The sequence below is a fragment of the Bos indicus x Bos taurus genome, chromosome 4, assembly GCF_003369695.1.
Source record: "Bos indicus x Bos taurus breed Angus x Brahman F1 hybrid chromosome 4, Bos_hybrid_MaternalHap_v2.0, whole genome shotgun sequence".
Lineage (NCBI taxonomy): Eukaryota > Metazoa > Chordata > Mammalia > Artiodactyla > Bovidae > Bos > Bos indicus x Bos taurus.
In genome coordinates this window covers 7,381,509-7,404,554 of record NC_040079.1, presented here as the reverse complement: position 1 = coordinate 7,404,554, position 23,046 = coordinate 7,381,509, and the positions used below count along the sequence as shown (strand labels likewise).

The following is a 23,046-nucleotide window of genomic DNA, read 5'->3' as shown; positions in this document are numbered from 1 at the left end:
GCAATATGACCTCTGGTTCCTCTGCCTTTTCTAAAACCAGCTTGAACATCAGGAAGTTCACGGTTCACATATTGCTGAAGCCTGGCTTGGAGAATTTTGAGCATGACTTTACTAGCGTGTGAGATGAGTGCAATTGTGTGGTAGTTTGAGCATTCTTTGGCATTGCCTTTCTTTGGGATTGGAATGAAAACTGACCTTTTCCAGTCCTGTGGCCACTGCTGAGTTTTCCAAATTTGCTGGCATATTGAGTGCAGCACTTGCACAGCATCATCTTTCAGGATTTGGAATAGCTCAACTGGAATTCCATCACCTCCACTAGCTTTGTTCGTAGAGATGCTTTCTAAGGCCCACTTGACTTCACATTCCAGGATGTCTGGCTCTAGGTCAGTGATCACACCATCATGATTATCTGGGTTGTGAAGATCTTTTTTGTACAGTTCTTCTGTGTATTCTTGCCATCTCTTCTTAATATCTTCTGCTTCTGTTAGGTCCATACAATTTCTGTCCTTTATTGAGCTCATCTTTGCATGAAATGTTCCTTTGGTATCTCTGATTTTCTTGAAGAGATTCCTAGTCTTTCCCATTTTGTTGTTTTCCTCTATTTCTTTACATTGATCGCTGAAGAAGGCTTTCTTATCTCTTCTTGCTATTCTTTGGAACTCTGCATTCAGATGTTTATATCTTTCCTTTTCTCCTTTGCTTTTCGCTTCTCTTCTTTTGATAGCTATTTGTAAGGCCTCCACAGACAGCCATTTTGCTTTTTTGCATTTCTTTTCCATGGGGATGGTCTTGATCCCTGTCTCTTGTACAATGTCACAAACTTCCATCCATAGTTCATCAGGCACTCTATCTATCAGATCTAGGCCCTTAAATCTATTTCTCACTTCCACTGTATAATCATAAGGGATTTGATTTAGGTCATACCTGAATGGTCTAGTGGTTTTCCCTACTTTCTTCAATTTCAGTCTGAATTTGGCAATAAGGAGTTCATGGTCTGAGCCACAGTCAGCTCCTGGTCTTGTTTTTGCTGACTGTATAGAGCTTCTCCATCTTTGGCTGCAAAGAATATAATCAGTCTGATTTTGGTGTTGACCATCTGGTGATGTCCATGTATAGAGTCTTTTCTTGTGTTGTTGGAAGAGGGTGTTTGTTATGACCAGTGCATTTTCTTGGCAAAACTCTATTAGTCTTTGCCCTGCTTCGTTCTGTATTCCAAGGCCAAATTTGCCTGTTAGTCCAGGTGTTTCTTGACTTCCTACTTTTGCATTCCAGTCCCCTATAATGAAAAGGACATCTTTTTTGGGTGTTAGTTCTAAAAGGTCTTGTAGGTCTTCATAGAATCATTCAACTTCAGCTTCTTCAGCGTTACTGGTTGGGGCACAGACTTGGATTACTGTGATATTGAATGGTTTGCCTTGGAAATGAACAGAGATCATTCACAACATAGTAACCTTTTTATTCTAGTACTGGTTTTTGCTTTAAAGCGTGTTTTTTCCAGTCGTATTGCTGTGCCAACTGTATTTGGATCAGTGTTTGGTGATGTGCCTTTTTTCCTTCCCAGTTCTTTACTCTGCACTATACTGTGTCCTTAGGTTTTAGGTATTTAGTCACATGCTGTTTACATAATATCAAGTGTGTTTTTACCCTTATCTGGGAATCAAGGCTAAGGCCCAGAGCTGAGGACAAAAAGCATTAAACCACCCCACATTTTGATTTCGTGCAGCCTGAAGGCATGGGGACAGTCACCTACAGAACTTATGAGGAGGCACTACTTTCAAACTGATACTGTCCCTCCTGCTGCTCCCCTACCCCCACCCCAGCATAAACAGGACTGCAAGAGAAGGGGTTTCTGGGCCGTCCCTCCCCTTCCACCGTGTAAGAGAGATCTGGGTCCCCTTTTGTGGAGCCCGGGAGTGTGGCTCAGGGCTCTCTTCCATTACAGGGAAGATGAGGCAGGTACGTGATACATGTTTCCTGAAGTGTGTGGGAATGGTGGAACATGGAAGCAGACAGTTTTTAATGTAGCCATTTCTGAAGGCTTTATACATGACCAGGAAAACATGACGCTACTCCCACCTGATTCAAGTTCCCCTCAATCCCTGATGGTGCAGTGTAAAGACCCAAGCAGCTTCCTCGACTTCTTGTAGAGCACAGAGGTTAGACGGGGTGGGACAGGGACCCTGCCACTGTCCAGATCTACACAGGGCCACAGACCAAGTAATGGGCACCTACCCCTGGGAAGAATTAGGGGCAAACGTTTCTAGTTACCCCTCTGGGAGTGAGTCTCAGTGTGAGAGAAGGACAGGGTGAAGCTGAGCCCTGCCCCAAGATAACCTCCCCTATCGCGTCCCTAGAAGCCAGTAGCAGCACAGGCCTGTGGCCTCCAGGTGGCACCCAGGGGAGGGAGGGCTCTGGTCAGCACACACAGCCACGTTCTCCTTCAGCTCCCTTCTGAACGCTCCATGCCTTGGCCCCAAGTGAGGCTTTGCAAAGGTCTAAGCTAGAGTGTGGGCTTCCCAGGTGGCGCTCGTGGTAAAGAACCCTCCTATCAATGCAGGGGATGTAAGAGACTTGGGTTCAATCCCCGGGTTGGGAGGATCCCCTGGAGGAGGGCACCGAAACCCACTCTAGTATTCTTGCCTGGGGATTCTCTCAGACCGAGGAGCCTGGCCGGCTACAGTCCATGGCGTCACACAGAATCACACACGACTGAAGTGATTTGTCACACACACACACAACCTAGAGTGTGGATTAAGGAAGCTGGGAAGACAGGACAGAGAAAGGAGGAAGGGTTTGATGAGCAGACCACGTGGTTTCCTCACTCACTAGTGTCCCAGACAGATCTAACCTGAACTGGGGTAGAAGGGGCCCCGGCTCTGACTGAGTTCAAACATGGTTCAGACTGGAGGCTGGAATGAGACTTTCTGACAACAGAAAGTTTTTGAAATATTTTGGAATCTCAAAAAAATGTCATTATTGTACTAAATAACTGGTAAGGAAAGAAGGGTTGACATAACACAATTGTGGGGCAGTCATTGGAAAAGGGGAAACTATTTTATGTTTATGCCCCCAATGAGTTAATATTTCTCATAAAACTTCAAAGCATAGAGCTGGATTTTTGCATAGTTTTATAATCTGATAATATGTCTCCTTGACATTTATTTATTTGGCTGCACCAGGTCTTAGATTTGGCGCATGGGACCTTTGATCTTCATTGCAGCGTGCTGGATCTTTAGTTGCAGCATGTGAACTCTTGAGTTGTGGCTTGCTGGGATATAGTTCCCTGACCAGTAATGGAACCCAGGTCCCCTGCATTAGAAGTGTGGAGTTCTAGTCACTGTACCGCTAGGGAAAGTGAAGTCGCTCAGTCGTGTCTGACTCTTTGTGACCCCATGGACTGTGGCCTACCAGGCTCCTCTGACCATGGGATTTTCCAGGCAAAAATACTGGAATGGGTTGCCATTTCCTTCTCCAGGGGATCTTCCCGACCCAGGGATCAAACCCCAGTCTCCTGCATTGCAGGCAGACACTTTACCCTCTGAGCCACCAGGGAAGCTAGGGAAGGCCCTGACAATTTGTCTTTCAAATGAAGAGCTTATTTTCTTTGTAGTGAATATAGATATATTTGGATTTTTTGTCTGTCATCTTATTTTGTGATCTTTATTTTACTGTAACTTTGCTTCTTCCCCCCTTTCTCTACCTTCTGTTAAATTAATCAGATTTTCTTTAGTCACCTCTTCTCTCTCTGCTATGAGCCATTCTACCTCTTTCCTTTAGCAGCTATTATGAACATAATAAATATGTATGTTTGACTTAGTCTAAATGTAGTCTCTCTCTCTGCCCTTCTAGTGAGATCACCAGGGCTTTCATTGAAGTTATGCTCCATCCTTCTTAAATGTTGTCTGCTGTTATAGTTCCATTTGTTTTGTATCTCCTAGACTTGTCTTTATTATTGTCTTATAAAGTCAATGCATATTGAGATCTACCCATGATTACTAAATTTATTTTGCTCATCAGCTTTCTTGTGTCCTTCTTACTGCATTCAAGTTTCCTCTTCTCAAAGTATAGTCCTCAGTAGTTTTTCAGTGAGGTTTTATAAATGGTATATTTGAAATTTTTATCTTCTGAAAATGTCTTTATTTGGCTTTGCTTGTGTGTGATAAATTGATCACGGTGTGAAATCTAGGTTGACAGTTATTTCCCCTCACCACTCTTGTGGGTGTTTGTCCATTGTCTTCTGACCTCCACTTTTATCACAGAAGAGCCTATTGTCAATCTAATAGTTCTTTCTTTGATGTCAATCTGCCTTTTTCTCTGGCTGCTTTTAGGATTTCTGCTTTGCTTTTGGTGCTCTAATTTCACCACAAAGTTTATACATGTGGATTTACATTTGTGTCTCTTAGATTTGAGGATTTATGTCTTTCATTAATTCTTGAAGAAAGTTAGTTATTCTTTCAAAAATATTTATTTTCTTCTAATTTCCTAATTATCTCTTTCTGGATGAGAAAATCTGATCTGATAGATGTACGGTAGGTGTTCCTAGTCTGTGTTCTCAACATACGCTGTGTTTCCGTCCATCATTATATCTGTCTTTCATTCTGGGTACTTTCTTCGTCTATCTTTCATTTAAGTAATTCTTCCCATCTGTTTCTAGATGTGCTGCTTAACCTTAACAAGTCCATTGATTTTTCAGTTTTCAGTGGCTCTATTTTCTTCTCTGCATATCTGAGGTTATTGATATTTCTCCCAGCAATCTTGATTCCAGCTTGTGCTTCTTCCAGCCCAGCATTTCTCATGATTACTCTGCATATAAGTTAAATAAACAGGGTGACAACATACAGCCTTGACGTACTCCTTTTCCTATTTGGAACCAGTCTGTTATTCCATGTCCAGTCCTAACTGTTGCTTCCTGACCTGCATTCAGGTTTCTCAAGAGGCAGGTCAGGTGGTCTGGTATTCCCATCTCTTTCAGAATTTTCCACAGTTGATTGTGATCCACACAGTCAAAGGCTTTGGCATAGTCAATAAAGCAGAAATAGATGTTTTTCTGGAACTCTCTTGCTTTTTCTATGATCCAGCAGATGTTGGCAATTTGACCTCTGGTTCCTCTGCCTTTTCTAAAACCAGCTTAAACATCAGGAAGTTCACGGTTCACATATTGCTGAAGCCTGGCTTGGAGAATTTTGAGCATGACTTTACTAGCGTGTGAGATGAGTGCAATTGTGTGGTAGTTTGAGCATTCTTTGGCATTGCCTTTCTTTGGGATTGGAATGAAAACTGACCTTTTCCAGTCCTGTGGCCACTGCTGAGTTTTCCAAATTTGCTGGCATATTGAGTGCAGCACTCGCACAGCATCATCTTTCAGGATTTGAAAGAGCTCAACTGGAATTCCATCACCTCCACTAGCTTTGTTCGTAGAGATGCTTTCTAAGGCCCACTTGACTTCACATTCCAGGATGTCTGGCTCTAGGTCAGTGATCACACCATCGTGATTATCTGGGTTGTGAAGATCTTTTTTGTACAGTTCTTCTATGTATTCTTACCATCTCTTCTTAATATCTTCTGCTTCTATTAGGTCCGTACCATTTCTGTCCTTTATTGAGCCCATCTTTGCATGAAATGTTCCTTTGGTATCTCTGATTTTCTTGAAGAGAAAGACCCTTATGGCAGAAAGTGAAGAGGAACTCAAAAGCCTCTTGATGAAAGTGAAAGTGGAGAGTGAAAAAGTTGGCTTAAAGCTCAACATTCAGAAAACGAAGATCATGGCATCCGGTCCCATCACTTCATGGGAAATAGATGGGGAAACAGTGGAAACAGTGTCAGACTTCATTTTTCTGGGCTTCAAAATTACTGCAGATGGTGACTGCAGCCATGAAATTAAAAGATGCTTACTCCTTGGAAGGAAAGTTATGACCAACCTAGATAGCATATTCAAAAGCAGAGACATTACTTTGCCAACAAAGGTCCATCTAGTCAAGGCTATGGTTTTTCCTGTGGTCATGTAAGGATGTGAGAGTTGGACTGTGAAGAAGGCTGAGCGCCAAAGAATTGATGCTTTTGAACTGTGGTGTTGGACAAGACTCTTGAGAGTCCCTTGGACTGCAAGGAGATCCAACCAGTCCATTCTGAAGGAGATCAGCCCTGGGATTTCTTTGGAAAGAATGATGCTAAAGCTGAAACTCCAGTACTTTGGCCACCTGATGCGAAGAGTTGACTCATTGGAAAAGACTCTGATGCTGGGAGGGATTGGAGGCAGGAGGAGAAGGGGACGACAGAGGATGAGATGGCTGGATGGCATCACTGACTCGATGGACGTGAGTCTGAGTGAACTCCGAGAGTTGGTGATGGACAGGGAGGCCTGGCGTGCTGCGATTCATGGGGTCACAAAGAGTCGGACACGACTGAGCGACTGATCTGATCTGATTTTCTTCTCTTGTTTTCTTTTTAAAATGTTTCTTTTTAATAGTATCTTGTTTTTTCTTAAGGTTTGTTGATTTGTATTAACTTTACTTTTTCTATGCTGCTTCCTTTTTGCCCGTGTTTTGCTTTTTCTTTAATAACAATGTAAGAAGTTTATTTACTTTTAGTTGCACAGCTCTCAGGATCTTATATTCCCAATTAGGGATTGAACCTGCATCCTCTGCAGTGAAAGTACAGAGTCCTAACCACTGGGTGGCCAGGGGATTCCCTGTTCTTAGTTTTTATAAAGTATAAAAATATTAACATTCTAGTCTATTTTGAATTATTTTACCTAAATTCAAGTTCTTGGATAGTTACTCTTGCTCTTTTGTTTCCTTGTGGATTTTGCAATTTCTGATTGTGAGCTTATATTGAGCCAGGTTTGTGGTCTGGACTGTGGGATAGTTCCTCCTGTTTTTGTTTCTTTCAGCCAGAAACCTCAAGTGCTTTCATTGGCCTAGGTCCGATTTTAATGTCAATGTATCAGCCCTGAGGGTAATATAAACTTGAATCCCGGTCTCCGTAAGGTACTAGCTGTGGTTTTGGATTCTCAAGGAAGATATCACCCCATCCATTACCATCACTCAGAGCTTCAGTTCAGTTCAGTTCAGTTGCTCAGTCATGTCTGACTCTTTGTGACCCCATGGCCTGCAGCACACCAGGTCTCCCTGTCCATCACCAACTCCCTGAGTTTATTCAAACTCATGTCCATTGAGTTCATGATGCCATCCAACCATCAGGTAAGCTCAGAGCTTAGCTTGAGATAGAAAGCCTTTTGTCATCTGTGGCAGCCATGGAGTCATGCCACTGAGATCTCTGTTCAAGAGCTTACCATTCAGTTACAAGAAGTGCAGTTAACTGACCAGTTACTAATGTTGTTGTTCAGTCACTCAGTCATGGCTCATGGCCTCCAGCATGCCAGACTTCCCTGCTGCCCTTCACCATCTTCCGGAGTTTGCTCAAACTCATGTCCATTGAATTGATGATGCCATCCAACCATCTTGTCCTCTGTTGTCCCCTTCTCCTGCCTTCAATCTTTCCCAGCATCAAGGTGTTTTCTAATGAGTTGGCTGTTGGCAACAAGTGGTCAAAGTATTAGAGCTTCAGCTTCAGCATCAGTCCTTCCAATGAATATTCAGGACTGATTTCCTTTAGGATTGACTGGTTTGATCTCTTTGCCATCCAGGGGGCTCTCAAGAATCTTCTCCAACATCACAGTTCGAAACCATCATTTCTGCCCAACACAGGACTCATCTAATGGGCAATATTTGCTCTAGAATCCTTTGTTCAGTTGGCTGAAACTTTGTCAAGGCTGCATCATGGTCTATTTCTGCTTCCCAAACCTGCTTCTTCTCCTCCTTCCTTTCACAGATGCTGGACCAGTGTCCTGGTCTGAGATGTTGCCTGCAAAACCCCGTTTCCTCCTCCTTTTACCTTTATAGGCATCATTCTCCAATAATCCTCTTGTACTTCAAACTATGTCTCAGCACCCACTTCCCGAGGCCCAAAATAACATGTTGTCTTTTTGGGTTAGGATGCATTTTTTTCTGATCCATACATTTTCCGAAGATGAGGCCTTGAGGGGACTTTATCTGGAGGTGTTAGCTCCAACTTCTCACCCTGAGGGGCCCAAGGCCTATTTACTCTTCTCTCCACCCCACTCCAGGTACCTACGGCTGCTACTCTCAGGCTTCCAACATGGCTGCTCTCTTTTATCTTCATTTCCGGCACAATATGATTTCCCTTTATTCCTTTTTATATTAGCTCTCTGTTTGAAATTACATTTATTATATCACATCTGGAATTTCTAGGTATTTGTATCAGGAGTGTGCTCAGTATTTTATATTTATTACTTTTTGACTAAGAACTTTCTTAAGATGGAAATTATTAAAGTATATATACTTAATGTCTAAATTGTGCTTTTAAGATTTTTAAATAATCATGTATAAATTGTACAATACTCAGGGTGAAAAGAAATTTGATATGCAAATCAGGAACTTTGTTTTACAACTGTCAGGGAATAGTCTTCCTTATGACTTGTAAGTCTATTGCTTTTTTTTTTTTTTAATTGAAGTATAGTTGATTTACTGTATTGTGTTAGTTTCAGGTGACAGCAAAGTGATTCAAATTTTTTTCCATTATAGGTTATTATTAGATATTAAATATAGTTCCCTTTGATCTATAGTAAATCCTTTTTGCTCATCTATATTATGTATAGTAATATCTCTGCTTTTCAATATGCTATCTAGGTTGGTCATAACTTTCCTTCCAAGGAGTAAGCGCCTTTTAATTTCATGGCTGCAATCACCATCTGCAGTGATTTTCAAGCCCCCCAAAATAAAGTCTGACACTGTTTCCACTGTTTTCCCATCTATTTCCCATGAAGTGATGGGACCAGATACCATGATCTTAGTTTTCTGAATGTTGTGCTTTAAGCCAACTTTTCCACTCTCCTCTTTCACTTTCATCAAGAGGCTTTTTAGTTCCTCTTCACTTTCTGCCATAAGGGTGGTGTCATCTGCATATCTGAGGTTATTGGTATTTCCCCCGGCAATCTTGATTCCAGCTTGTGCTCCTTCCAGCCCAGCGTTTCTCATGATTACTCTGCATAGAAGTTAACTAAGCAGGGTGACAGTATACAGCCTTGACTACTCCTTTTCCTATTTGGAACCAGTCTGTTGTTGTGTGTCCTGTTCTAACTGTTGCTTCCTGACCTGCATACAGGTTTCTCAAGAGGCAGGTCAGGTGATCTGGTATTCCCATCTCTTTCAGAATTTTCCACAGTTTATCGTGATCCACCCAGTCAAAGACTTTGGCATAGTCAATAAAGCAGAAATAGATGTTTTTCTGGAACTCTCTTGCTTTTTTGATGACCCAGCAGATGTTGGCAATTTGATCTCTGGTTCCTCTGCCTTTTCTAAAATTAGCTTGAACATCTGGAAGTTCATGGTTCACGTATTGCTGAAGCCTGGTTTGGAGAATTTTGAGCATTACTTTATTAGCATGTGAGATGAGTGCAGTTGTGCGGTAGTTTGAGCATTCTTTGGCATTGCCTTTCTTTGGGATTGGAATGAAAACTGACCTTTGCAACAAAGGTTCATCTAGTCAAGGCTATGGTTTTTCCAGTGGTCATGTATGGATGTGAGAGTTGGACTGTGAAGAAAGCTGAGCGCCAAAGAATTGATGCTTTTGAACTGTGGTGCTGGAGAAGACTCTTGCGCGTCCCTTGGACTGCAAGGAGATCCAACCAGTCCATCCTAAAGGAGACCAGTCCTGGGTGTTCATTGGAAGGACTGATGCTAAGGCTGAAACTCCAATACTTTGGCTACCTCATGTGAAGAGTTGACTCATTGGAAAAGACCCTGATTCTGGGAGGGATTGGGGGCAGGAGGAGAAGGGGATGACAGAGGATGAGATGGGCTGGATGGCATCAGCGACTCGATGCATAAGTTTGGGTGAACTCTGGGAGCTGGTGATGGACAGGGAGGCTTGGCGTGCTGCGATTCATGAGGTTGCAAAAAGTGGGACATGACTGAGTGACTGAACTGAAGTGAACTGAATGGATGTATAGTATTGTGTATCTGTTAATCCCATACTCATACTTTCTTTCTCTTCACCTTTTCCCCTTTGGTAACTGTTAATTTGTTTTGTATGTCTGTGACTCTACTTCTGTTTTGTAAATAAGTTAATTGGTATCAGTTTTTTAGATTCCACATATAAGCGATATCATATGGTATATGTCTTTCTCTGATTAGTATGATGATCTCTAGGTCCATCCATGTTGCTGCACATGGCAATATTTCGTTATTTTTTTATTGTTGTTGTTGTGCAGTCGCTAAGTCATGTCTCTTTGTGATCCCATGGACTGCAGCATGCCAGGCTTCCCTGTCTTTCACTATCTCCCAGAGTTTGCTCAAACTCATGTCCACTGAGTCAGTGATGCCATCCAACTGTCTCATCCTTTGTTGCCCTCTTCTTCTTTTGCTGAGTAATATTCCATTGTGTGTGTATAACACATCTTTTTAAACCAGTCATCTGTTTATGGGCATCTGGGTTGTTTCCATGTCTTGGCTATTATAAATAGTGCTGCTATGAATGCTGCAGTACATGTATCTTTTCAAATTAGACTTTTTGTATTTTCTGGATATATGCTTAGGAATGGGATTGCCAAATCATATGGTAAGCCTATTTTTAGTTTTTTTAAGGAACTTCCATACTGTTTTCCATGGTGACTGACCAGTTTATATTCCCACCAACAGCATAGGAGGGTTCTTTTTTCTCCAGACTGTTTCCAAAATTTATTATTTGTAGACTTTTTGATGAGGGCCGTTTTGACCAGTATGAGGTAGTACCTCATTACTGTTCTGATTTGCATTCTCTAATGATTAGTGATGTTGAGCATCTTTTCATGTGATTGTTGGCCATCTGTATATCTTCTTTGGAGAAATGTCTACTTAGCTCTTCCCATTTTTTCATTGTTTTTTTTTTTTTTTTTTCCTTTATTAAACTGTATGAACTGCTTGCATAGTTTGGAAATTACCCCCTTGTTGGTCGCATCATTTTATTGCTTCATTTTTACACATTTACCTTTATACTGTTTCCAGGAACACATGATATGGAGAGAGTCCAATGAAATGACAGATGGTGTCTGAGCAAGTGTCTATGGAAAACAGGGGAGGCATTAATCCCACCTGCAGAGACTGGGGAAGGCTGGGTGACACGATGATCTGAGGGGTAAGAAGGGATACACTAGGTGGATGAGGGTGGTGGGGCAAAGGGAGGGAGGACATGGTCTGTAGGGGGAACAGCACTTGCAGAGCTTAGGAACAGCATGATGCTCTCAGAAGGGCAGGTGGGTTTGGTTCACCTACAAGGTCAGATGCAAGGGGAGCTGCAGGAGATGCGGCAGGGAAGGAGCCACCTGAGTTGCTGCACTGAAGTTTAGATTCTCAATGCAGGTGACGGAGTCCCTGGAGGACTTTAATTGGGAATGAGAGGGATCACATCTCCCGGTTAGAAAGGTTACCCTGCGTCTATGTGAGGGAAGCAGCAGTGCAAGCTGGGGTCAGAATCACAGACTTGCCCAGAAGGACTTCTGGCAAGCCTTTGCTGATGTGGAAAAAGACTGATAAACAGAGAAAAAGAGACAAGGTGTCAGGAACTTTAGAGGAGGGGACATCTTCCCCAGCAGGGAGACATAAAAGAGTAATGGTTACATGCAGCCAGCACAGTCTCCGAGGATCTTGGTGCTGTTGCGGTGGTTAAGGTGCAGCTGACCCACCTTGTCCTCAGTCTGCTGTAAACACGACAAGGATGTAGCACCACTACTTAACAACGGAGAGTTGGACAGGATGCAGACCATTTTTGGAAGCATAGGAATGAGAACAAAGTCGTAGAAAGATGAAGGTAAAGAGAGATGTCAACAGGGGGCAGGCAGCAGATGGGTACCTTTTGATGGGGAACAGAGGGTGGCCAGGATGAAGGAATGACTGGGGATGATGAATCTCAAACGTTCTCACTTTGGCACGTTATTTCAGTGCCAGAACACACCCGAGCATCCCAGGAGGATTTGGCCTGGCCTAGGAGAGGTGCATGAAATGTTCCCTTGGTATCTCTAATTTTCTTGAAGATATCTCTAGTCTTTCCCATTTTGTTGTTTTCCTCTATTTCTTTGCATTGATCGCTGAAGAAGGCTTACTTATCTATTCTTGCTATTCTTTGGAACTCTGCATTCAGATGTTTATATCTTTCCTTTTCTCCTTTGCTTTTCGCTTCTCTTCTTTTGATAGCTATTTGTAAGGCCTCCACAGACAGCCATTTTGCTTTTTTGCATTTCTTTTCCATGGGGATGGTCTTGATCCCTGTCTCCTGTACAATGTCATGAACCTCATTCCATAGCTCATCAGGCACTCTATCTATCAGATCCAGGCCCTTAAATCTATTTCTCACTTCCACTGTATAATCATAAGGGGTTTGATTTAGGTCATACCTGAATGGTCTAGTGGTTTTCCCTACTTTCTTCAATTTCAGTCTGAATTTGGCAATAAGGAGTTCATGGTCTGAGCCACAGTCAGCTCCTGGTCTTGTTTTTGCTGACTGTATAGAGCTTCTGCATCTTTGGCTGCAAAGAATATAATCAATCTGATTTTGGTGTTGACCATCTGGTGATGTCCATGTATAGAGTCTTCTCTTGTGTGGTTGCAAGAGGGTGTTTGTTATGACCAGTGCATTTTTCTTGGCAAAACTCTATTAGTCTTTGCCCTGCTTCATTCTGTATTCCAAGGCCAAATTTGCCTGTTAGTCCAGGTGTTTCTTGACTTCCTACTTTTGCATTCCAGTCCCCTATAATGAAAAGGACATCTTTTTTGGGTGTTAGTTCTAAAAGGTCTTGTAGGTCAGGATGTGGTCTTGTAGGACAGAATGTGGTCCACTGGAGAAGGGATTGGCAAAACACTTCAGTATTCTTGCCTTGAGAACCCCATGAACAGTATGAAAAGGCAAAATGATAAGATACTGAAAGAGAAACTTACCAGGTCAGTAGGTGCCCAATATGCTACTGGAGATCAGTGGAGAAATAACTCCAGAAAGAATGAAGGGATGGAGCCAAAGCAAAAAGAATACCCAGTTGTGGATGTGACTGGTGATAGAAGCAAGGTCCGATGCTATAAAGACCAATATTGCATAGGAACCTGGAATGTCAGGTCCATGAATCAAGGCAAATTGGAAGTGGTCAAACAAGAGATGGCAAGAGTAAATGTCGACATTCTAGAAATCAGTGAACTGAAATGGACTGGAATGGGTGAATTTAACTCAGATGACCATTATATATACTAGTGGGCAGGAATCCCTCAGAAGAAATGGAGTAGCCATCACGGTCAACAAAAGAGTCCGAAATGCAGTACTTGGATGCAATCTCAAAAACGACAGAATGATCTCTGTTTGTCTCCAAGGCAAACCATTCAATAGAAAGCATCACTGTGAACAAAGCTAGTGGAGGTGATGGAATTCCAGTTGAGCTATTCCAAATCCTGAAAGATGATGCTGTGGAAGTGCTGCACTCAATATGCCAGCAAATTTGGAAAACTCAGCAGTGGCCACAGGACTGGAAAAGGTCAGTTTTCATTCCAATCCCAAAGAAAGGCAATGCCAAAGAATGCTCAAACTACCACACAATTGCACTCATCTCACACACTAATAAAGTCATGCTCAAAATTCTCCAAGCCAGGCTTCAGCAATATGTGAACCGTGAACTTCCTGATGTTCAAGCTGGTTTTAGAAAAGGCAGAGGAACCAGAGGTCAAATTGCCAACATCCGCTGGATCATAGAAAAAGCAAGAGAGTTCCAGAAAAACACCTATTTCTGCTTTATTGACTATGCCAAAGCCTTTGACTGTGTGGATCACAATCAACTGTGGAAAATTCTGAAAGAGATGGGAATACCAGACCACCTGACCTGCTTCTTGAGAAACCTGTATGCAGGTCAGGAAGCAACAGTTAGAACAGGACACACAACAACAGACTGGTTCCAAATAGGAAAAGGAGTACGTCAAGGCTGTATATTGTCACCCTGCTTAGTTAACTTCTGTGCAGAGTAATCATGAGAAACGCTGGGCTGGAAGAAGCACAAGCTGGAATCAAGATTGCTGGGAGAAATATCAATAACCTCAGATACGCAGATGACACCACCCTTATGGCAGAAAGTGAAGAGGAACTAAAAAGCCTCTTGATGAAAGTGAAAGAGGGGAGTGGAAAAGTTGGCTTAAAGCTCAACATTCAGAAAACGAAGATCATGGCATCTGGCCCCATCACTTCATGGGAAATAGATGGGGAAACAGTGGAAACAGTATCAGACTTTATTTTGGGGGGCTCCAAAATCACTGCAGATGGTGATTGCAGCCATGAAATTAAAAGACGCTTACTCCTTGGAAGGAAAGTTATGACCAACCTAGATAGCATATTAAAAAGCAGAGATATTACTCTGCCAACAAAGGTCCGTCTAGTCAAGGTTATGGTTTTTCCAGTGGTCATGTATGGATGTGAGAGTTGGACTGTGAAGAAAGCTGAGCGCCAAAGAATTGATGCTTTTGAACTGTGGTGCTGGAGAAGACTCTTGAGAGTCCCTTGGACTGCAAGGAGATCCAACCAGTCCATCCTAAAGGAGACCAGTCCTGGGTGTTCATTGGAAGGACTGATGCTGAGGATGAAACTCCAATACTTTGGCCACCTCATGAGAAGAGTTGACTCATTGGAAAAGACCCTGATTCTGGGAGGGATTGGGGGCAGGAGGAGAAGGGGACAACAGAGGATGGATGGCTGGATGGCATCAGTGACTCGATGCACATGAGTTTGGGTGAACTCTGGGAGCTGGTGATGGACAGGGAGGCCTGGCGTGCTGTGATTCATGGGGTCGCAAAGAGTCGGATACGGCTGAGGGACTGAACTGAAATGAGGTGCTGGGGGTTATCCTGAGATCTGGGTAGCTGTCCACACCCTAATTCCCAGAACCTGTGGCTGTGTGGCCTTATAGTATGGCAAAAGGGACTTTGCAGATATAATTAAATTAGGATCTTTGGATGGAGAGCTCATTTCTGATTATCGAGGCAGGCCCAAGGAAATTGCAAGAGGCTTTATGAGAGGGAGGCAAGAGAATCCAAGTCAAAAAGAAATGTGATGACAGAAGCAGAAGTTGGAGTGATTCCCTTTGAAGATGAAGGGGCCATGAGCTAAGGAATGCAGGTAGCCTCTAGCAGCTGGAAACGGTGAGGAAATGGATTCTCCTCTAGTCTCCAGAAGGAATGCAGCCCTTGATTTTAGCTACAGGGACTCTTTTGGAATTCTGACCTCCAGAAATGGTTTAAGCCATTTAAGCTAGCTCAAGCCACAAAGTCTGCGGTAATTTGTTAAAGCAGCGATAGGAAACTAATACAAAGGACCACTGTGCTCGGGCCTCAGTGGGATTCCTAGAGTAGTGGCAGAGGAAGGTTTCCCAGGAATCCTTTGGGAGTTATGCTGGAGGCCCCCATTCCACAGTGTGTCTGGTCTCCCTGATTGAGTGCTCCCTCTGGATGTCTGAGACTGAACTAACTCCTAAACCCTTTCCTCCCATGCTGTCTGTTTGGAGACTGCACCCAAGCCAGAATGTAGGAGTCGTCCATTCATGAGCCATTGGGTTGTAGCGTAACAGGCATGCAGCGTGTAGGTCAGGGGATATGAGGACACCGTGAAGATGGGTGAGGGCGTGGTGGTGGAAGAGAGGTACTGCGAGCTGGGCAGACACCAGAAGTGTCCCGGTTGACTTCCAAGCACTTGGGACATGGCCAGTGGGGGCCAGGGTGGGCCAGAAGCACAGGAGACAGGTCAGAGCTGCTAAGAAGGAAAGAGACGCCATGGCCTGTTCCCGCCATCTCACCATGGGTCTAGATGACTTCCACTCCCCTTCCTTCTCTGCCTCCCATGCCCTCGGTGACAAACGGGTGGATTTTTTAAATCTTTTTGTTTTCTTAAACAAAAAACAATGATCAAAACAAGAGAGTGTAACCAAAACATGAGATAGGATTGCTAACAACTGTCAACTCTGGTTGGTGGGAATATGGGTGTCAGCCAGCCTGGCTCAAGTCCCTCAGGTAGACTTCACTCCAAGATCAGGGTTAACGGCCACTACAGGCACCCAGGATCCTCGCCTCTGCCCAGCCAAGAAAAGACGCAAAGAGAAAACATCTGGCTTGGCTTTTTTTTTTTTGATATCCTGCAATTTTTTTTTCTTCCTGTCTTCATGTACATGGTATCATATTATATTAAACTCAATGACAAAAACCATTACTATATCCTGAAGCAAAGGGACTGGATGTGGCTTTATTTTCTCTCAGATATCAGTTTTATCACCACAAAGTCAAACTTCTCTGGATTCTCCCATCCCAGCTCTCAGAAACAGTCGCCTCCCTGGGCCCAGCGACCCTGAGCAGAAGGAGGGTACAGAAGTTGACCACGGGTGATGCGTGCAGAGAGGCACCAGCGCCAAAGACCAGGTTTAAGAATGGAACCCACCAAACCACCTTGGTGCTGGTTAGGTTTTATTTTTAACAGGATGTCTCCTCTTCATTTGTTTTTTCCAAAATATCAGTTATATCAATATTAGAAGTGTAAACAGGTACAAAATATACAGTACATAGAAACAATTTTCTTAACTAGTCTATTGCCTAATAAAAGTACACACAAGGGAGCTGAATGAACAGGAGCCGTGGTCTCCCTGTCCTCGGGGAAACGAGATCCTGGCGGGGTCAAAGAACCAGCGTCTGCCTCAACAAAACAGGAATGGATACTCGTGTGGCAGGGACAGCGTTGGGGTGGGATCAAGAAACCTGAGCCCATTTCTGATTCCACCTTCTTTTAAGATGCCAGCCAGGGGGCAAGCAAGCCCTGCCCTGGCCCCTGGGGTGGGAGGGAAAGGAAGCGCAACCACCAGTCACAGAGGCCGCGGCTCAGCTGAAGTGTGAGGCCTGACACTTCCGGCTCGGGCAGTTAGGGGTCAAATCTTTTAAGAGGGCAGCGTGAAAAGCTGTCCACCCCAGACTGCCGGCCCAGGAGGATGAGCCTCGTGCCGACCCGTCTGACCCAAGGCTCTTGCCAGCTGTCTGCACTCACTGTGCACACGGAGAGGGGGGCGTGCGAGGCTGAGCTGAGTCCCTCCTCCGAGTTAACTTTCTGCCTCTTCTCTTATGGGAAAGGATGCTCCTCTGGGCGCTTCACTAGGTCACAGGAACAATCAAATGAGATTCGGAGCGGAAGCGTTTGGACAGAGAGAAGACACCGCACGAGGAGAAAAGCGGGCATCGGGCTGGAGCAGAGGGCAGCATCCCCCGTGGCGGGGTGGTGGGCAGGCCTGGCTCTGTGGCCGGCTGTGCTCCCGCCGCCCCCAACCCCGCGCCTCACCTCTGCAGCCCTACCGGTGTCTTCAGACAGCCCTCCATCACGAGGCCCCGAGTCACATGCGTCCCAGGGCCATGAGGCGGCAGGTGCCTGCCGCAGGGCCGGCACTTGTGCAGGGGGGGTCTTTACAGGTGCTGGGAGACGCCGGCCCGCTCTGGCTCAGTCCTCCTCGCGCCCGAGCTGCTGCTGGACGTCCATGGCGCCCTGCTGGCCCCGGGCAGAGCCGGATCTCCACTCCCCTGGGGCTGTGTGCGCGCTGAAACCGGCCCGTCCCCCGGGGGTCACTGGGGCCAGGGAGGTCGGAGTGCCTCCTCGCCCGCATCCCCGGCCGGCCAAGCTCCCGGCAGCTCTGTCAAGACTCCATAAGGACACAGCCCACAACACACACGCAATCCAGAAACCAAAGGTACACTGTTAAAGTTTAAACTGGTACTACTACTATTTTCCAGCTTTGTCTTCCAAGAATTAAAAAAAAGTTTCGTAATTAAATTACTTAAGATTCTATGCTGCTCAGTTTCATAATCAGAGAATTCTACTTTGTTTAGAGGTGGAAGCTGGGCCGTCTGGGAGTTTCTCCTGCTCCGGTGAGCAGTTCAGCAAATGGGAATCTGGTTTCCCCTCCAGGCTCCATCCGTCCGGCTTCGAGGCTTTGCGCACACCGCCCGGCCGTCTGGAGAGGCGATTCTTAACACCCGGGCCTGCGGGGGCCCGAGGGCTGGGCGGCCGCGCAGGGCTCAGAGGTCTCCACCGTCGGTGGGTCCCAGGACACTCAGGCCACAAGTCCAGTCGGTCACGAGGTCCGTGGGGGCCAAGGGTCCTTTGGCGGCGGGGCTTTTGAAGGGGTCGGGGGGCACGGCGGGCAGCTGCGGCAGGGGCTGTCCCCGGGCCGGCTTGGCGCCCGCCGCGTGGTTACGCTGGTGCTTGCGGAGGTGGTCCTTGCGGATGAAGCTCTTGCCGCACACGGTGCAGGTGAAGGGCCGCACGCCCGTGTGCGTGCGGTAGTGGTCGATGAGCTTGGAGCGCTCAGTGAAGCGCTTCTCGCACTCCGTGCAGGGGAAGGGCCGCTCGCCTGTGTGCAGCATGCGGTGCCGGATGAGGTGGGCCGGCCGCGTGAAGCAGCGGCCGCACTCGCCACACCGCAGGCCGCTGCCGTCCCGTGCGCTGCCCGCCGCCCCGGGCACCCCATCGGGCTGGCCCCCACAGCTGCGCTGGTGTGCGCTCAGGCTGACCTGCAGCTGGAAGCTCTTCCCGCACGTGGCACATGTGAACGGCCGCCCCCCCGGGGGGGCTGCCGGGTGCTTCTTCAGACCCGGCTTGTGGCCGAAGCCTTTGGTCCGGCCGGGGTATTTACAGGGGTCGTTGAAGGGTCTCGGGGCCTGGCCGGGGTCCAGCACAGCCTCTCCGTTGTCGGAGGAGGAGAAAGGCAGCCCCTCGGGCCCAGTCCTCGGGTTGAGGCCCGCAGGAGGCTTACACCTGAAATTCCAGCCCCACCGGACCCCCCCGAAGAGCCAGTCCCCTGGAGAGGTCTCGTCCTGGGTCACTGTGGGGGTGGGATCCCCCAGGTCACGCTCGGGCCGGGCGGGCTCTCTCAGCCCCAGCACGGGGTCCTGGCTGGGGAACGAGCTGCCCTGGCTCTCCCAGGCTCCTTCCTGGACAGGACTGGGGAAGAACCTTGTGGCCTGGCCTGGTCCAAACAGTGTCCCGTGGGCTTCTAGGTCAGTAGGGTGCACTGGTGTGGCCACCACTTCTTCTTCTTGGACTTCTGTTTTTATCACAATTTTTACATCTGCTGAGAAAGACAGAAAAGACCAGGTATCATTCTGTCCCCCTTCCTGCTTAGAAAGGGAAGATCTGATACTTTATTCTGGATATTCAGCCCCACCAAGGCCACTCTGAGCCCTAGTCTCCAAGGCTCAGGATCTAGTTCAGCAGAGGTGCCCAAGGTGGTCAGGCAACTGCCTCAAACTGTGGGTGAGGACATCGTGTTCCAGAACTTTCTCTACAGGTAAAGCAACCATCATATCTGCTCACCTTGTTCTAGAGCCTTCACCACAGGTAAGGAACCATTGCATCTCCCCATCACTTCTCATTTTCACTTTGGCTGGTAAGGCTAATCATGAAGCTATTCCAAGGAAGGAACTCAGACCACTGGTGGCAATGCACAGAGCTGGGCTCAGGCACATCTGAGACTGGACCCTGGCTCCCCACAGATCAGCTGCAACTTCAGGCAAGTTCCTCTGTGAATACCCTTTTCCACAGGGTTGCATGAAGATTAAACCAGGCAGCACACGTGAAAGCACTGAGCATGCTGTTTTTGCATGCAGCAAGCATTCAGTAAATGCAGCCAGCTAGCTGCATTTAATGATATATATTTAATGATATATTTAATGATAAAAATACTCATGAAATAGTAATGTTTGATTTTACTTAAATGTACTTGAATTTCACACTTTCAAGTTTTATATCAGAGATCTAGGCTTTTAGCACAATTTGGGGGTGTTAAAATATGACAGAAATTATTGAAGTAACAGCGAATTGTTTTTCAAAACAGAAAATTAATACATAAATATGGCAGTTCTTTTGAAAAGACTCATTTGAAAAGACCCTGATGCTGGGAAGGATTGGAGGCAAGAGGAGAAGGGGACGACAGAGGATGAGAGGGTTGGATGGCATCACCGACTGGATGGATATGAGTTTGAGTAAGCTCCGGGAGTTGGTGAGGGACAGGGAAGCCTGGCGTGCTGCAGTCCATGGGGTTGCAAAGAGTTGTAAACGACTGAGCGACTGAACTGAACTGATGGCAGTTCTTTCCAATTTGAGCTGGTGGACCTCTGTCTTTGGTAGTGCTAATACCTAAGAATTGGTTCCGGTTGGGTTTGGCTTTTCCAGGTCAGAGAGGGGCCAGGATTGCTGAGTCTGGGCAAGAGGTATATATTCTCTCACGGGATCAGCCTGTCAGGACTGACTGGTTAATAACACAAGAAAGGAACTGTGGGAAACATGGACATTCTCAAGAAAGGCTGTTCAAGTCTAACAATGTGGAAGGAGAGAAGGCCAGACTGCACAGCGTTCTCGCATCACTGGCCCCTAAATGCCTCCCGGCTGGCGGGTCTGGTGCCTCAGAAGCAGACGCGAGCACTTCCGGTCCCCATGAGCACTTCCTTTCCTCCCTCTTCCAGTCCTCCCGCCATACCCCGTACCTTCTGTGGAGGCGGCTGTGCTGAGTTTCAGCGTCCCGTCCGAGCAGGCGGAGGAGGGGTGGTGGGGAGGGAGGTCGGCCTGCCAGGAGGTGGGCGGGATAGTGGTTGAGAAGTTGGCGTGGACGCCTGCAGTGAAGAGAGAGCGGGCGAGCGGGTGGGTCAGGGAAAGTGCGGGGAGGCAGGCGCCCGGGGACCCCACCAGCGGCAGCTTTCCCGCCCAAGCATCATGGCCCCACCTCTCCTGAACCAGTTTTTGCCCTCTTCTCTGAGGCACCAGGAAACGCAGATGTGGCTGACTCTTGTCATACAGCCCCCTCCCCCCCTTTTTTTCTCTTTTTTTGAAGTACAGTTACTTTACCATGTTGTGTTAGTTTCTGCTGTGTTAGCAGTGAGTCAGTTATACGTGTACACATATTCTGTCTTTTTCGGATTTCCTTCCCATTTAGGTCACCACAGATCACTGAGTAGAATTCCCTGTGCTGCACAGTACGTTCTCATTAGTCGTCTATTATACATAGTGTATACATGTCATTCCCAAACTCCCAGTTCATCCCACCTCCCCGTCCTTACCCCCTTGGTAACCCTAAGTTTGTTTTCTACCTCCATACAGCGCCTCTTAGGAGGCAGCTGGTGATTTAAATGCTCAGTGCTAGGGCAAGAAGAACAGGGGTGTGGCTGGTGAGAGTGAAGCAGAGAAATACCAGGACAAGAGCATCTCAGAGACAAGAGGGACTCGAAAGATGTCATTTGGAGCAACCCCTGCCACGAGGTGGGAAACCTAAACTAGTCAGGCTAGATGTTCCAGAGCCCGCAGTCCCGCCACAATGCTTCCAGGAACTCCTCCTCCCAGGCCTTGCCCTCAGTCTCTACATCTGGTTCCTGTTGTCTGCTCGCAGCCTCAGCCACTCACCAGAGGCAGCGTCGGTAGAGACATCTCCTGCTCCAGAGTCGAGCTGGCTGAGGCCCCACGGCTCCTCCCCAATATCTGGCTGTCCGGCTGCCCATGCCTCCACACCCAGAGCCTGCTGCTCCTGGAGCTGGAGCTCACCTTCTTGCTTGATCTGCATTAAGAGGTCAGGGGCAGGAACGGGGGGCCCAGAGCCTGAGAAAATAGAGAATGCGTGAGCGACAGCATCAGTGGCCCTGGGGTAGACACACTTCCAGCCAAGGCAAGGCACACAGGGCCTTGCAAAGGTCAAAGAGCCTGGTGGGAAGGGAAGGCAAGAGCTCAAAGAGGAACTGAGGGGCCTTCCAGGCAAAGCACGAGGTCACATGGTATGGAGCACATGGGTCAGGTAGGAAGACAGAACACACGCTCAGAGCTGGATCTCTGGTCCATGAGCAAGGCTGAATTGCCCTAGGGAGGTCCTGTTCTCATTAAACACATAAAATCTACCCCCTGCCCCCACAGTCTTACCCATACACATGTACTTACGCAAGCACAAGAGAAAGAGTCCAGGTATATAAGAGTCAAAGGAGGAACACAGAGTCAAATGAAGAGTTTGGGTGAGGAGCCAACTAGAGCTGCTGAAACAGGATGCAGGTCTTAGGGGCTGGGCTGTGATGTCCAAGTGAGCAGGCAGCAGGGCTGAGCTGCCTGCATCATCAGGATGCAGGTCTTAGGGGCTGGGCTGTGACGTCCAAGTGAGCAGGCAGCAGGGCTGAGCTGCCTGCAGCATCCAGCCAGGGGGCTCTGTCCCGTTGGGGAGATGGGGACTAAGACCATCCATGAGGAAAGGCAAGCTATGAGGAAGCTGCCTCTTGTCCAGGGCCATGGGTAGGGAAGCCATCCAGAAGAAATTAAAAGAAATTAGAAAGTAACTTCATACGACCCATATGGTGCAGAAGCCTTAAGTTGAGAAATTCACAGAAAAGTTGACTGAAAACCATGGCAACCCAAGAGACACCCAAACCAAGGCAAATGCAAACCTGCCCATTAGGGCATCCCCACAAGGCAAGCCTTACAGGGCCCCTACTAAAAGGCTAAACCTACAAACCAGAAGTGGAGCCAACTGGCATGAGAGCCAGAGCAGAACTCACTCCCACAGACTACAGGAAAAAAAGAATAGCTAGAAGGATACAATAGCATATGTATGTTTAAAACAGTCAAAGAAATGAAGGGAGACTCTCTAAGGCAAGGACAGAAAATTATTTTTAAAAAGGCAGATTTGAAAGAGAACCATGCAGACATTCTAGAAATGACAGAAGCAGTCACGGGTATGAAAAAGTCAATGGCTGGCTTAACAACAGAATGAACATAGCTGCAGAGAAACTTAGTGACTCAGAAGACGGAACTGGGGAAACAGTCCAGAGCACAACACTGAGAGATAAAGAAATGAAAATATAAAAGAGAAGCTGAGACACAAAGGATTCAACGAGAAGTTCCAACATAAGCTGGTAGAAATCTAGGAGGGAATGAGAAATGGATACATGGCAACGGGTAGAAAGAAATAATGGCTGA

The 23,046-nt window shown here is 46.5% G+C and overlaps 1 protein-coding gene across 8 annotated transcripts in view; it reads right to left on the bottom strand.

The window, feature by feature from the left end:
* Positions 1-16,511: 16,511 nt before the first annotated feature.
* ZNF746 (zinc finger protein 746) overlaps positions 16,512-23,046 on the bottom strand; it is a 77,115-nt gene continuing 70,580 nt past the window's right edge. For 5 of the 8 annotated variants that reach the window (XM_027538699.1, XM_027538700.1, XM_027538701.1 and 2 more), the window contains 3 exons: positions 21,496-21,687; positions 20,586-20,711; positions 16,512-19,174 (listed from right to left, as the gene is read on the bottom strand). In XM_027538699.1, the coding sequence (XP_027394500.1) occupies positions 18,120-19,174; positions 20,586-20,711; positions 21,496-21,687 (1,373 nt within the window). In that variant the 3' untranslated portion in view covers positions 16,512-18,119. The remainder of the gene's footprint in view (positions 19,175-20,585; positions 20,712-21,495; positions 21,688-23,046) is intronic. The other 3 variants (XM_027538704.1, XM_027538702.1, XM_027538697.1) reach the window with 1 other exon arrangement.